Here is a 15679-nt window from a genome sequence, read left to right on the forward strand (position 1 = left end):
CCTCCTTTCAGGTGGTGCCCATCCAATCACATTCCTGCCAGGTCAGCCACCTCGTCTTGAGAATTAATTATACATAAAACCTGAGAGCTGTGAGCAGAATCCAGGAAAACAAAATCCAGTTGGTTCTAGACTTGGAGAACCTGCCAGGAGAGGCTGTCAGATCTGATGAGTAGCCAGGGCAAAAGGATAGGAGAACAGAAAACAGGAGGCAGGAAAAGTCAATCCAAGAGAGGAGTGGGCAGGACCCAGGAAGCAGAGCACCACCCTAGAGCTCAAGATCCAAGGTCCAGGCAGGGCTTGGGGACTGGGGCCTGCAACTGTAAGGAGCACCCCAAAAGATAAAAGAAGGCATTTCATAACAGGAACAATCAAGCACTCGGGATAGGGAACAGCAAGTCAGCTGATTGCAGCCACTGAGCTGGGCCCTGTCTTAGACTGGGCAGGGAAATCCTGGCTGCACTGAACTCCATGGACCAGGCCAGGCTGATTCCCAGGCTGTGGGTGCTGCTCCAAACTCTTAGAGCTGAGCTCTCCCATACCTTTCATTGTGGGAAGCCCTCCACCAGCCTGTCTCCCAATCTGTGAGGGCTCATGGACAAGGCTTCACCTCTGAATGCCTGATACGCAGCACAGGGACAAAAAGCACTCAGGAAATGTGCTCTGAGGAACCAGCAAGCTGAGAAAGAGGGCCCATTGGTAGAGAGAGCTGCAGATGAGGCTGGTCTATTGTTTTCAGAGCTACAAGGGAGCTTCATATCATACTGTATCTGGAACACCTGTCTAGGTGTTAGGACAGTTGGCTTCTAGCCCTAGTTCTGTCAACAAATCAGTAGGTCACTTCTCCTGAGCCCCAATTTTCACTTATGTAGAACTGCTGATATCTAAGAGCTCTTCTACTGCCAGCATTTTGTGAATTTCTTCTTATGAAGCCCCTGACTGCCCTCTTCCCTGCCGCCTGCCGGCCAGGTCCTCCCCTAACCACAAGGGGGAGCTCTACACAAGCCCGGGGCAAGCACCTCGGCTCAAGCCTACTGAGGTGAGCACAAGTAGATGGGGGGCACTTCCTCACATCAGGACTCAGAACTCCAGGTGCCCAGTCACCAGGCACACACAGAGTGGCCTTGAGCACAGCATTTCAGAAATCTCTCCCTCTGCTACCTCAGGCTGTGGGGCATTTTTTGCTTTGGTGAATGTCTTTAGCTTCTTCAGGCTGGCTCCCACCTCCTCACTGCTTGGACCTGGTCTCAGATAGGGATCATGGCCTGCTCCAGGCAACATTCCCATGAATACTACTTGGCATTCCTAATCTGCCTTAATTTCTGGGGAACAAGAAGACTCAATAGTAGGATTTGAATCTTTTAATTTGGGGGCCCAGTTTCCTTCCCTCCCCTCTTCCCCCTCCTCCTCTGGACAGAACCTCATCAGGAACCAGGCTCAGGGCACTAGGCTCCACAGATACATCCCCACTGACTTCTTGGGCAGACGCCTCTGTAGATCTGGTGTGGGGGATGGTGGCCAGGGGGTCAATGAATCCATAGGAGACATATCTGGGCTTCATGGTTCCCTGTGTCTGGGTGGGCTTGGGAGACAGCCCAGGAGTCACTGCTGAGTCCCTGTGAAGATGGAACCAGGCATGGAAGCCATGTCAGGCTGGGGCAGCTAGGGTGAGGATAGGGGCATCTCAGGGAGCAGACTCACCCTGGGTGGCTCTGGGTGCCATCTCAGTCCGGTAGATCTTAAAGGCGTCGTAGGCAAAGACCGATACCAGGATGATACCAAACACCTGTGGGAGGAAGGTCAACATGGCACAGCAGAGGCTATTGAGCCATTGGACCAAGAGAGAGGGAGGTGGATGTACAGGGAGAGGGGTGAGCCAGACCCCAGGCATTGGCTTCCACTTTGGACACAAGAAGTGTCCAAGCATCAGCCAGAGGTCCTAAGGAACCAGAGTGCCCCACAGGACTGGACTCACGAAAGCAGCAATGGCAGCCCCTTCCCTGGAGGTCACAGCAGCAAAGGAGACCACGAGGAAGATGATGATGGCACTGAGGCAGCGGAGGAAGTCCTGGGGAGCCAGGGATGTCAGAAGGCAGGGAGAAATCACCCAGAGGTTTCCCAGGCTAGTCAGCAGCCTGACCCTCGGGGACCCTGAATTTCTATATAGGGATGGCCCTGGACACTTTCAAGAGAGCTCACAATGCTATCCAGGGAATAAGAACAGAGTCCACAGCAGCCAAGGACTGGGCAGAGTCAGCCCAAGCCAGTGGCTGAGCTTCCCAGCCTGCAGGCCCAGGCAGGCAGGGCTGATGCTGGGCCTCTGGTGAGTGGGAGGGCAGACTTAAGGGATGTATATCCTCCTTGTTCGCAGGGACCCTGTAGCTGTGAAATCTGTCTGGGTAAAAGCACAGTGTGGAATACAGGGCATAACCTGGGACAAAGCCCAGCTGGGGTGTGGAAGTGGAGGGGAGCTGGGAGAAGAGAGGAAAAACTCAGCAATTGGATAGAAGGATGGACCAAGATGGGGTGAGGGAGGCAGGGTTCCTCACCAGACAGGGCCAGTTAAGCTGGTCGAAGCGCTGGTAGTACTGGGTGGCGTAGAAGAAGAGGAAAGTGAGCGTGATGAGGAACTCCAGCAATGCGGCCGCCATATAGGCGGAGATGGAGGCCGTGAAGCAAATGAAGATGATGAAGGTCAGGGCCTGCAGGACCGAGTGTGGAGATCTAGCCAGGAAGGGGACACATGCACAGGCCTGACCTTGGCCTTTCCCTCCTCAGGAACCCCACAGGCTGGCACCCACCTCCCATCCTTGGAGAGGATAAGGAAGAGCTCTGGCATGTCTCCCGGTCCTGGTGTTGGGGACACCATTCCAGGCATTTGACCGTAGAGGGCCATCCCTAGCCCCAGGGACCCCAGTAACCCCAGCAGTTAGGCCAAGCTACACAGCTCCAGGGAGTATGAGCCTATGTGATCCTCTAGAGTGATGTCCCCCAGGAGTGCACAGTAGGCCTCTGGAGTTGTGCCCACAAAGGCCCTGCACCTCAGGAGGTGGCCCCTGGCCCACAATGCTCTTTCCACTCTCAGATGTCCTAAACTTCTCTGATGAGAACCAGAGCCTTTATTCCACACCAAGAGAGAAGGCTTAGAAGGCAGGTGCTCCCCAGCTATACAGGATGACAGAGAGGCAGAGGCCTTGCTAAGGAACTGGGGGAAGAGTCTTCCTGAAAATAGATGTTCATGGGCAGCAGCCAGCAAATAAAGCAGAGCTGTAGGAAATCTGCCCTTTTTGGTAGTTGGGTTTCTTAGGCATGCCAATAAGTGGTCACCCTGGAGGCTGGGAAAAGACAAGCCAGCTTTTTATCCCTGTCCTATCCCTATGTCCAATCCCTCCATGTCCCAGGAAGCTGCCCTTTTGTCTAACTTCAACCCATCCTGCTGCAACTGAAACCTGCTCCAAATGGAGAGGCAGCAAGAAAGCTGAGCAGGAGATGAAGAAGGTGCAGCTGGAGACGGGAGGAGCTCGAAAAGAGAATTGCTGGGCTGTGAACCTGGGAACCCAGCTCAGGGCTGGTGGGCCAGGGAGCTGGGGATGGGGGAGACAGAAGCACCAGATTGGGGAGGCAGCTGTTACCAGCTCAGTTTCCAGCAGGATGCCTTTGAGAGAAGAGAAGAAGGTCTTGTCCACAGCGAAGCCCTGGAGCTCTGCAGCTGCCCCCTCCTCAGGGGGCCGGTCCCGGCGATTCCAAGCACTGAACATCTCCTGGGGACCACTGGGCACCGCCCCACCCACCCACCCACACACTGCCACCAGCCCAGGAAGGGACCCAGAAACCCGGCAGGATGAGAAAGCAGACAGGAGCAAGAAGCCACTTGGATAAACCTGAAAGTGAAGCAGAGAGGTCTGCTGGGGGCCCAGGAAAAGGCAGCCGCTGAGGAGGCCTCCCAGATGGGCCTTCACCAGGCTGCCCAGAGAGCCTCTGCTGTTGCCTGCACCAGCCCCCTAGGAGGACACTGGGAGGGCTGAGAGGCGTGGCCAACCCCTCCCCTTACTGGGAGCCCAACCCAGCCTGGAAAAGGGGAGAAGGAAGACGGAAAGAAGGAGGTCAGAAAGAAACTACAGGAGCTGGGAGTAAGCATTAGACAGGGACAAGAGTAAGACACCCCACAACACCTCTTTGACCTAAGCCTGAATAAATTTATTTCCCCCTCCTATAACCTTAACCCTCTTCCTTGGCTGGTCCTTTCTCCCTTTTCCTTTTAAAGAGGGTGAGAGCTGGAGCCCAGCCCAGGCAGCACCCTCAGGACCAAGCTGCAGCAGAGGACAAAGACAGATTGTTGGGGAGACAAGGGGGCGCTGTATGCCTGCTGCAGTGCCTCAATGGGCCTCTGTCTCTCCAGCATGCCAGGAGGAGGTCTGACCCTTCCCTGGTGTTCAGGGCTGGGTCAGGGAGCCAGAGAGTGAAAGGGATGGGAGAGTGCAACAGAAACTGCATGGCATGGAGAGCTGGCAGGGCGGGCAGTAGGTGAGGGCTGGTGGTAGGAAGGAGGAGGTGGTGGGCTGAGGGCCGTGGGATGTTCGGGCACCATGGATGCCAAAGACAAATTAGGCCATTTTTAAATACAGATATTTATTTGGATAAATCTCTCCACATTCAATAACAGCTTCCTCCTCAGAATGATCCATGTTGAAGGATTTGTAACTACACCAGGACATGTGCAAAGTAGATGATCACTGAGTGTTTGATGAATGAATGAATGAATGAATGAATGAACAAATGAAATGAGGGGCAACAGGGCAAATATGAAGAAAGTTCCTGTGCTGGGCCAGGGCAGCTGGAGATGGGAGGATAAGAAGAGTCAGGAGTGTGGCCTCCAGAAATGGGCAGAGCTTTGAAGGCCTTTTCTGAAAGGAAATGCCAGGACAACAGATTCCAGCAGCCACAAGCTGCAGTTGCTCCCTTCCAAAAGTGCTTCCAAAAAAAGTGCTAAAGTGGGGGGCTGGGGATATAGCTCAGTTGGTAGACTGCTTGCCTCACATGCCCGAGGCCCTGGGTTCAATCCCCAGCACCTCCAAAAAAAGAAGTGCAAAAAAAAAAAGTGCCAAAGTGTGTGTTCTCCCTAAGGCCTCCATCCTGTCCGAGGAGCTTGCTGATGCAGGTGGTGCTTCAGAGGGACCAAGCATGTGGGTATCTTGGCCTACCATGGCAAGATGGTTGTGCACCTGGCTGCAGTCTTACAGATAAGGATCTGGCTTCAGGTAGGTGGCAGGCATGACTAGGCCATCACACGGGGCCGTACACACACACAAGCCAAGGAGACGCGGTAGAGCCTACGCTCCAGGCAGTAGCCATGGTGGGTGCCCCTTTCACCATGGCATGGACGCCGGTAGAAGACGGTCTGGTTGTGGTAGAGCAGCTCCGAGTTGCCCAGGGGGTCCATGTGAGAGCCCGTCTGTAGGCTGACGCAGTGTGGACACAGGCAACGGGCATGATACAGATCCTGGGGGAGCCGGTTCAAGTCCCTGTCCAACCTGTGGGGATGCAACTGGTCAGTCCCTGGAGAGATAGGCCAGAGCAGGGAGGGCCAGGTGGGATGGGGCTGCTAGAGGAAGGACATGGGGGCCTGACTTCTTGTCTCAGTTCTGGAACCCACATGCTGTGTAACTTTGAAGAAGTCATCACCCTGCTCTCTGGGATTTATCTTCCCTGACTGAAAGTGAATGTAGGGGACAAAAGAGTAGTTTTCCACCTGGTCCTGTTCTGGAGCCCTTCAGGAGGCAGGGGACGGTAAGCAGGCTTCTGCCTCCGCCTCCACCAGACCAAGTTCTTCTTCCATATGATATCGAGCTGGGCTTTAGCATGAGGTTTCTTAGGGTAATTATTACATTTCAGGTCTTTTAAAATTATAATTGTTAAGCCAGGCACAGTGTCGCACACCTGTAATCCCAGTGGCTCTGGAGATGGAGACAGGAGGATCTCGAGTTCAAAGCCAGCCTCAGCAAAAGCAAGTTGCTAAGCAACTCAGTAGAACCCTGTCTCTAAATAAAATATAAAATAGGGCTGGGGATGTGGCTCAGTGGTGGAGTGCCCCTGAGTTCAATCCCTGGTGCCCAAAAACTAAAATAAAATTATAATTGTTTCAAAAGTAAAAACTACTCTGACAGCCAAGTATAAAATAATTTTAAAAAAGAAAGAAAAAGAAAAAGAAGACAATCTCTCTCTCTCCAACAGTTCTACTTCCTAGAAGGAGCTGTTTCCTATACCCACAAGACACTACCAAAGCATATATTATAAGCACACTTAACAGTGCAGGGAAAGACTTCTTTTCCTATTCTGAAAAGCTTTTGTGGCAAAAAAAAAAAAAAAAAAAAAAAAAAAACTTGAAAAACACAGAAAGAGTAGATACTCCAAAGGTTTGGATTCCGACAGTGGAGCAGGAAAACCCCCATCCCAGGTTGTAAGACTGTTTTCCATACAGAAAAACCCTGGAAGACTGGGGTCCACCTTCTATAGCATTTCCCAATGGGGTTCCCTAATAAACACCATTCAAGAAAAGGTTCTGAGGTCAAATGAGTTTGGGAAACATTGAATTTAATGGTTCCTTTTCTGCAGACTTCTTGCAGATTTTAGTGTGTAAGGGGCACTATAAATCTCAGGGTGTGGGGACTGGAGCTGCTGCACCCAAACTTACTTGACATCACTTTTCTGAAGAGCAGCTTGTAGAACAAGTGTTGTACATAACAGAATGGGCAAGGCTGACTAAGTGGTTATCAGGGAATCACGGCCTCCCAACCAGTGGTCTGAGCCCTAGTTCAGTCAGCCATCTGGCACCTAACCTCCCCCAACAGGCTTTACACCATCAGATTTGGCCCAGAACCAACTGACCTTCTGAGACCACTCAAAATTGTTGACTCCACCTGAGATGTAATCTCAGTTAAGTGGAGTAGGCCCCCTCCCTACCCCCACTAAACTTCATCCATTCCCAAAGTCACTAAGAAGAGTCAGATGTATGGGGAGTGGAAACACAGAACCCCCAAAGACAAAAGAATTATGGTTGGGATCCCTAAGACCCTAATCTTTAATATGTTTTTAAATCTCTGTCTCTATTGCAGTATTTCCTAACATTTTTCACATTATGGCACAAATAGAGAATTATAATATTTCTGTGGCACACGGAGTAAAAGAATAAGGTGACATTATCATGATCAAAGATAAGCAGCCCAGGGTTCTAGATGCCAGGTTTACCCCAAGAATTGAGGTTTTTACAATCTTCATATACTTAAAACCCATTCATGACCCAGAGAAGTTACATTTGGTACTGGGATGCTTTGTGCATGTATTATACCATATATCCTAATATTTTAGTTTTTTAAAAAAGTGGGATATTATAGAAAAAGAAGGAGAAGGAGGAGGAAGATAAGAAGGAGAAAGAGAAAGAAAAAAGTAGAGTACCAACATTAAGAACAGATTTTACATATGTGATTTCATTTGATCTACATATTAGCCTATGGGGTATAAGAGTACCAACATTAAGAACAGATTTTACATATGTGATTTCATTTGATCTACATATTAGCCTATGGGGTATAATCTCATTTTACAGATTAAATAAATAAATAAATAACTTGGGGGGAGTTATTGGCCCAAGGTGACTAAATGGGAGTCACAGGTAGGACTCAAATCTAGGCTTGTTAATTTCTGAAACTTTATGGCCTCTGAGATCAAAGAGGGAAAGTAGAATTGGGTAGAACTTGCCTGCTCCTTCACACGGCCCTGACACACACACACACACACACACACACACACACACAGGAAAGCAAAGGCAGGGTTTTCATTTGGGATAGGGGGGAAGACTCACTCATATCTCCAGGGTGAGATGGCCCTGCTATTGAGGGGTCCATCTTCACTGGCCCTGCAGGATTCTGGGTGCTGGGCAAGGCTTTCAGGCTCCGGGGGAGACATGAACACAGTTGGCCCCTGCAACAAGTCCTCGGAGAGATCCTGCCCTTTGCTGGGACCACAGCTGGGCCAGTGGCTGCAGTCCTTCCGGAGTCGAAAACTAAGGGTGTGGGTTCCCAGCATCATAGCCAAGAATGCGACCACCTGGAGAAAAAGGCCAGTGTGAGAACTGCTCCCACCTAATCCAGTCGCTTACCATCCAAACGTCTCCCCCAAACCTGAGAGCCTGGCCTCCCTCAACCCTCAGCAACACTCTGCTCAGTTTCCTCTCAGCAACCCCTCTGGCAGCATGTGCACTCACCTGGTACATGCTGGATGCTGCTCACTCAGCCACTGGTGGTGGTGCCCTGACTGACAGGCCTTCTGGAAGCAGGCTGACTGGAGTGGTTTGGGAGTCCTGGTTTTATTTTCAGCAAACCTGTTTTGTTTATTCAAATTTATTTCCACTATCATTTGGAGGGAGTGGCTTGAGATTAAAAAACAAAACAAAACTGAAAAAACCTGAAAGCATTTCCAAAAGCTGTTTAGAATGCTACCTTCATGGAAGTTGTGGTGACATCATTATCTGTCTGGTAGCTGATTGGGTAAGCTTTGCTCGTTGTGCTTTTCCGGGTGTGGGGTCAAAGCAATAATGTTCTGCTATTATGTATCTTTGTAACTGTCATTATGGGAATTTTCCGGGTTGGTTTGCCACCCTAAATTATGGAATATCATTGGCCTTTCCTTCAAAGGCCTCATTTCCGTGGTCTCTGCTACTCCCACCAAGCATCTGATCTGCACTCTTCCCCTTCTTCAGATGGCCCTGACCACCCATGATAGTAAATATTTCCCTTTCTCTCCATCTCCTTTGACCCCCTCATCCCCTGGTTCTCTGACCTCTTTCCATCTTTGATGACCACAATTCCTATGACCCCATCATCTATGGCTTCTCCCCCATTGTTCAGACTTCTCCCCCAAAGTTCAGTAGCTGCCCCCTGACTTCCCCTCACCCTCTCTAGTTGCTGCCCCACCCCCACACTTTCCCTGGCGTCTTCCTTAGAATAAGGACACAGGCCTCACCTCACAGGACTGCCAGGACTGACCCCCGACCCCATAAGTTTGTTAGCTAGATGGGCAGGGCCTGATGGAAGAAGGTGTGGGTGAGTGTTCCCATTGCACAAATGAGAAGGTGGAGCAAGGAAGAGGAGGAGCATGGTAACAACCTTACCTAAGTCCTGAGAGGAAGTCACCTTCACTCACAAGGCCTTGAGGACAAGGCTCATGGCAGGAATAGCTGCCACTCTCAGGCCATGGGGGGACCCCACTCAGTCTCACTCCAGTATCATGATGCACCATCCACCAGAGGGGATATACATGCTTCAGAAAGGATGACCCCAAAGACACAGGCCAGTGGGGGTCCAGCATGCTGAGGAAGACTGCAGAAAACAGACCAGAGTTCACTTCCTGCCCATTGACCACCCCACCCCAACACACTCATACACAGACATTGTCTCTAGAATAATGCTTCCTGATTTGCATGTGCTTTCCCTCAGAAAATACTCCTCTAGTAACCAAGGACTCGGGAAATAAACAGAAGGAACCAGGAATAACTTTCTGTAGAGGGGGATTCCTCCAAAAGCAGCCCTAAAGGAGAGTCAAAATGTCAGAGGGCATTTTGGAGAATTGGGATAAGCTGTTCTGGTGAGTCTTGGTGGGGTCTGGAACAGTAGAGAAAGGCCACTTTGGGGAAAAATTGTGGTGGCTGGGAGAACAGGAGCACTTGGGAAGAACAACAAGGTCAGGAATATCATCACCCCACTCCTACTACCCACCCTCAACCCCTGTGCTCCCAGACACCCTCTCCCTTTTATCTACTGTTGGCCGGGCTCCTGTGCACTTAAACATTGCCAAGGAGGATGATAAGCCCTGGATATGCATCATCTTACTTTATCCTGACAATAAAACCAGGACATGGAAACTATTATCTCCATATTACAGGTGAAGAAACAGACCCAACGAAATTTCGTCATTTACCCAAGGTCACATAGTTAGAAAGAGCCAAGCTGGTTTTCCATTCTAGGCCTGATGAACTCCAAATCTGAGTCCCTGACATATAAGCTAGGCCAACCCTCAGGTGGCTGCAAATGGAAGGGGAATCACTACAGTGAATACTTCAATTTGAAACAGACTAAATTTGGGGGTCACCTCTCTGAATTAAGATCAAACTTCCTCTTGTTGAGAGAAGGAAGCTTGCCATCCCCAACCCTGCAGACCCCAAAGTGGGAGAGCAAGGGAGAACCGAGAACTACCCCTTGCTCTCATCCTAACACAAGATGACTAAATCTATAAATGTATGTCACCTGGCTTTTGTTTCTTTAAATTGTAACTGCTTCTGTGGGGCCTGTGGAGAAAAGCAATTTAGTTGCTTTTCCTTAGTTCTATCAAAGTATATAAAGCTCAAATCTAGACAGGATCCAGGAATAAAGGTCCCTGGGCTAGACTGCCAGGAACATGTGCACCTAGGCTTGGGTTGCACAGGTCTCACCTGCACCTATCAACACCACGGGGCATTCAGCCCTGCTGGAGGGGATCCTGTGCTCCAGATTCCTGTTGTCCAGCCTTTGTCTGACACATGATCTCAGGGTGGCTTCTGGTGTTCCTGGACAATCCCCAAACCTAGAATGGGTCCCCAGGTATAGTGCTATTTCAGAAGAACAGTTTTCCTATGGGTCTCCTCTAAAGGATCAGAACCCCAGGGCAGAGGGAGAAGAACAGGAGTCTGATCTTGGCTCAAATCTCTTGATCCTGCAGAGAGGGGTGCTCAAAGGAGCTGGAAGTGATCCCAGCTGCTTGCTTCATTTGCTGACACTGCAGAAAGGACTCAGCCTGGGTTACTGGGGACACTGCCCTTCAAGAGAAGCCTTTGGGGAATCTCCCTGCCTCTGTACCTCAGAGCAGAGGAAACCCCTAGAAGGTAAAGGGAGGGCCCCTTCCAAAACAGAGTTTCCCCCAGGCTTGGCTTTTTCCATACTATGAAGACTGGGCCTGACCCAAGAACCTGTTCTCTGAGCCACATGTGCCCACCCCACCCCATTTGCTCAGAGCCTCTATCCTTATCTCAGTAGCAGCTTTGTGGAACTCTTTAGGGTGACTCCCTGCCATGAGAAACATTTTCCAGAGGGTTTCCTCCTGGGGTGACTAGTTTGGGAATCCCTGAGTCACTTCAGCTTCCAGGGAATCCCTGGGGGAGGTGTGGGGATGTGGAGGTGGCAATAAGGACAATGCTGGAGGCAGAAGCAAAGGAAAATTCACCCAGCACCTGACATCAAGAGTAACCTCCCAACACGTCCCCACTTGCCTGGGCCTGACCTCACAGCCAAAGAGGGCTTTCTGGGATTCCTACCTCTGTGTCCCTGGAAAAAGTGGTCGGCACCTATCAGGAAAGGGCAGGGAAGGTGTGATGGAATTTACCTCCCACCCTTAGCTTGAGAAGGTTCTTGGGGCTCATAGGGAGTTAGAATCTAGCAGTCCTGCCCCTTCTCAGAAAGATTTTCAATTTTTTACCTGCTTCCTCAAAGTCTCAGGCCAGCTCCTATCCTCTCTTGACTTTACGTTCTCTCTCTGACGTTTCCTCCTCATTTGCAGAAGTGTGTGTATTAGTGCGGTGGTGCCGGGGGTTGCCCTGGATGGCCAGAAAAACGCTAACCAGTCTAGCAGCTCTGCACCTCAGTTCCTGAAATAGTGTTGAATCCAGAGGACTCAGCAGTGTCCACTGATGTTCATCAGCACTTAGTTTTTTTGAGGCTGGAACACTGGTTTTATTAAAATGTTAAAATATACCAGATATGGTGGTGCCTGCCTATAATCCCAGTTAGTCAAGAGACTGAGGGAGGAGGATTGTGATTTCAAGGCCAGTCTGGGTAACACAGCAAGACGTCATCTCAAAATACAAATAAACAAAATAAATAATGTTGAGATACTTCTTCACCTGCTAGTAAGTATCTGCTGCCCTCAGACTTGGAAACCCCCCATACCAACACACCTCCTGATCTAGCCACTGAAGTGTAAATACCTGGCATGGATGGAGGCCTCCAGAATATTGTTTCTTTTTTCTTATTTATTTATTTATTTTTATGTGGTGCTGAGGATCCAACCCAGGACCTTTTACTTGCTAGGTGAGTGCTCTATGGCTGAGCCACAACCCCAATCCCTTCTGTGGGTTATTTTAATAAAATGGTCTGACCATAAATAAGTAAAAAAACAAATACATTAATAAATAAATAAACCCTCAATTGATGACCCATTACGGTTTTTAAAATTTCTTAATTGGGACACATAAACCTCATTTAGGAGAGATTCATTCTTTTTAATGTCACCTAATTTTATTCTGCTTTCTTCTCATATGAAAATCTCAGAGTGATAAATTAAAATCTTTTAAAAATGCACTTCAGTTCTTGTAGAAAAACATAAATGATGCATCCATTTGAAATAAAACATGGGAAATAATGATTCATAAGGCTGAAAGTGGAGTTTTGAGATGAGCCAAAATTTCTCAGTTTGCCAATTGCATCTGGGTGCTTGTCTCATAAATTTTGAAGAGAAAAATCTAAGAAATAGAACTCCCACCATGTGGTATGAGGAATGACACTAGGAAAAAAAAAAACTCATTTTGGTATGCCATCTTAGAAGTTTACTCCAGAATATTGTTTCTCTGTTCTGACTGGTAGGTGATAATGATCCCAGTTGCTAATTTGTTTATTTATTTATTTTTGGCACTGGAGATTGAAGCCAGGGGTGCTTTACCACTGAGTTACATCCCCAGCCCTTTTTTTATTTTTTTATTTTGAGACAATGTCTCACTAAGTTACTGAGGGTCTTGATAAATTGAGGCTGGCCTTAAACTTGCAATCCCCCTGCCTCAGCCTCAGAGTCACTGAGTGCCTAAGAGTCACTGAGATTAGAGGCATGCACCACTACCAAGTGCTAATTATTCTTAAGATATCACTTTTTTTTAATTTTAATTTTTTAAATTTACATATGACAGCAGAATGCATTACAATTCTTATTACATATATAGAGCACAATTTTTCATATCTCTGGTTGTATACATAGTATATTCATTCCAATTTGTGTCTTCATAGATATACTTTGGATAGTAATGATCATTCCATTCCACCATCATTAATTATCCCATGCCCCCTCCCTTCCCCTCTAAACCTCTCTGCCATATCTAGAGTTTGTCTATCCCCCCCATGCTCCCTATCTCACTATGAATCAGCCTCCTTATATCAAAGAAAACATTCAGCATTTGATTATTTTGGATTGGCTAACTTCACTTAGCATTATCTTCTCTAACTCCATCCATTTACCTGCAAATGCCATGATTTTATTCTCTTTTATTGCTGAGTAATATTCCATTGTGTATATATCAATGTTTATAGCAGCACAATTCACAACAGCACAATTCACAATTCACAACAGCTATACTGTGGAATCAACCTAGATGCCTTTCAATAGAGGAATGAATAAAAAAAATGTGGCATATATACACAATGGAAGATATTTAACTACAAAAATGCTTTAGGTCAGGAGCCTGCCTTCAAGAAGAACTCAGGGAGTCACATGGAGAATCAGAATTAAGAGGACAAAGATTCCAACAACTCAATACTCCAGCACATCGATGGTGCCTCCCCAAGGAGGACCAATATGGTTCAAGTCTGGAATATCTGCCAAAGGCTCATGTTGAAGGCTTTGTCCCAGTGTAACAATGTTCAGAGGTGGGACTTTTGGGAAGTGATTGGATCATAAGGGCTCTAACATCATCAGTGGATTAATCCACTGATAATTCATAATTTGATGGCATTATTGAGAGGTAGTGGAAACTGTAGGAGATGAGTCCTAGTTGAATAAAGTGGGTCACTGGGGGCGTGTTCTGGAAGATTTATCTTGTTTCTTCTTTGCTTTCTACTTCTTGGCTGCCATGAGGTTAGAGTTTGTTCTGCTATGCCCTTCCGCCATGATGTTCTGTGCCACCAGAGGCCCAAAGCAATGGAGCCAGCCAATCTTAGACTGAAACCTCTGAAACCACAAACCAAAATTAATCTTTCCTCCTTTAAGTTGTTTTTCTCAGATATTTTTGTCATAGTAACAAAAATCTGACTAACACAAAGACCTTCAGCTTACTTAGCTGTGTCCTATAGCCATGGATGTCTGAGTGCATTTATCAATTCATCAAATATTTATTAAGCACAATATACACCAAGCACTACTACTCTAAATGCTAAGAATGCATAAGAAGATAAGACAAGCAACTTTTTTAGGAAGAGATGGATAGTACACAATGAATCAAGATAATTTCTGATAATAATAAGTGTGATGAGGAAAATGAAACAGTGTTATGAGATAAGGTTACAGGGGGATGGGGAGGGGAGAGGGAGGGCAACTGTAACTCAGAAAGTCAGGGGTTGTGGTATTTAATGTGATGATAGAAAGGATCTGGGAGAAGAAAGAGGGAGCAAGACGTGCAGTGTCCTAGAGATGGGAAAGGGCTTGGCATATTTAAGAAACAGAAAGGACAGTGTGGGTGAAAAAAACAAAAGGTGAAAGTGAAGAGAAGATGATGTGGAAGAGGAGGTAGGAATCCATCACTTAGAGTCTTAACAGGGCATGGTGGAGCATTTGAATTTTATTCTAAGGTCAGTGGGGAGGTACTGACTGGATTCAACCCTATCTATGAGTTTCTTGAGGGCAGACATCATGTCCTCCTTATCCTGGTGCCCCCTCAGGGTACCACTAAATAACAATAATCATAGTTGCCTTTGCCAACATTTATATATCATGGGTCAGGTGCTGTTCTCAGGATTTTCTTAATGCTCACAACAAGCTGGTATTCTAGGTTCCATCATTATGCCCATGATTATTGTCCTTTGTGGACAAGAAACCAGAGGCTGCAACAGGTCACAGAGCCATCATGGTCATTAGCTAGTGTTGGAACCAGGATTAGAACCAAGACAGTAGGGGTGCTGTGGGTCCAAAGAGATGAGGGTTAGAAGAATTAGCAAGTACCCGAGAAGTTTTGAATAATAAGAGGGATCAAAGAGACCCAGGAAGTCCCAAGGTGAGGTGAGGAAGAAACCAGCTGGTTGGACCCTCCTAGGAAGAGGAAAGATGGGGAGAAGATTGGAGCCCTAGAAGCCAGATGGAGGGTTCCTGCCTTTCTATTCCCTGACATGTCTAGGACAAATCTTTGGAGCCCAACTTATTGAGGCTTCTACCCACCCAAGGCCTCCACGACCTCCCAAGCCTGGACCCTAGAGCTCCTCCTGACAAAATTCAAATCACATTAAACTTTTGCTTGCAAAGAAGAGGGTAAAAGGGTATAGAACATGAGAAAGGTTCCTCCTGCCCTCATTCAAGATACCTTTTCAGCTTTCATACCATGGGGAGCTAAATATATAGAAGAAAGTATGAAAGAAGAATAGTGTGTCAGGCTCTTTCCATGTATTTACTTCCTGCCAAAATTATTGTTAAAGATGAGAAACTAAAGTTGGGCACAGTGGTGCACGCCTGTAATCCCAGCAGCTCGGGAGGCTGAAGTAGGAGGATCTCGAGTTCAAAGTCAGTCTCAGCAAAAGTGAGGCACTAAGTAACCAGTGAGACCCTGTCTCTAAATAAAATACAAAATAGGGCTGGGGATGTGGCTCAGTGGTAAAGTACATCGGGTTAAATCCCCAGTACAAAAAAA

General features: G+C 47.7%; 2 protein-coding genes across 5 annotated transcripts; both read right to left on the reverse strand.

Moving 5' to 3' along the window:
* Positions 1-646: 646 nt before the first annotated feature.
* On the reverse strand, positions 647-3868 carry CMTM5 (CKLF like MARVEL transmembrane domain containing 5). 4 transcript variants are annotated; one of them, XM_081293231.1, is made up of 5 exons: positions 3630-3859; positions 2547-2699; positions 1973-2065; positions 1699-1783; positions 647-1613 (listed from the first exon to the last, which is right to left on the reverse strand). In XM_081293231.1, the coding sequence occupies exons 1-5, from the start codon at positions 3753-3755 to the stop codon at positions 1600-1602; spliced, it is 471 nt and encodes a 156-aa protein (XP_081149357.1). In that variant the 5' UTR covers positions 3756-3859; the 3' UTR covers positions 647-1599. The 4 variants fall into 4 exon arrangements, with proteins under 4 accessions (XP_081149357.1, XP_081149359.1, XP_081149358.1 ...); XM_081293233.1 differs by lacking the exon at positions 2547-2699 and having other exon boundaries at positions 3630-3868; XM_081293232.1 differs by lacking the exon at positions 1973-2065 and having other exon boundaries at positions 3630-3860.
* Positions 3869-5187: 1319 nt separating this feature from the next.
* IL25 (interleukin 25) lies at positions 5188-8344 on the reverse strand. The gene is made up of 3 exons (XM_081292417.1): positions 8258-8344; positions 7856-8100; positions 5188-5528 (listed from the first exon to the last, which is right to left on the reverse strand). The coding sequence occupies exons 1-3, from the start codon at positions 8264-8266 to the stop codon at positions 5273-5275; spliced, it is 510 nt and encodes a 169-aa protein (XP_081148543.1). The 5' UTR covers positions 8267-8344; the 3' UTR covers positions 5188-5272.
* Between the last annotated feature and the right edge of the window lie 7335 nt (positions 8345-15679).

The sequence above is a fragment of the Spermophilus citellus genome (genome assembly GCF_964194105.1).
Source record: "Spermophilus citellus genome assembly, chromosome: 4".
Classification (NCBI taxonomy): domain Eukaryota; kingdom Metazoa; phylum Chordata; class Mammalia; order Rodentia; family Sciuridae; genus Spermophilus; species Spermophilus citellus.

Bases quoted from the DNA above. Each gene is read 5' to 3' on its own strand.
- CMTM5 (XM_081293231.1), bottom strand. From the start codon at position 3,755: ATGTTCAGTGCTTGGAATCGCCGGGACCGGCCCCCTGAGGAGGGGGCA. The intron at 2,700-3,629 runs GTAACAGCTGCC...TCGGTCCTGCAG, and splicing joins TCCTGCTGGAAACTGAGCTG to GCCCTGACCTTCATCATCTT. The intron at 1,784-1,972 runs GTGAGTCCAGTC...TTCCTCCCACAG, and splicing joins GGGCTGCCATTGCTGCTTTC to GTGTTTGGTATCATCCTGGT.
- IL25 (XM_081292417.1), bottom strand. The intron at 5,529-7,855 runs GTGAGTCTTCCC...GCATCCCCACAG, and splicing joins ATCTCACCCTGGAGATATGA to GTTGGACAGGGACTTGAACC.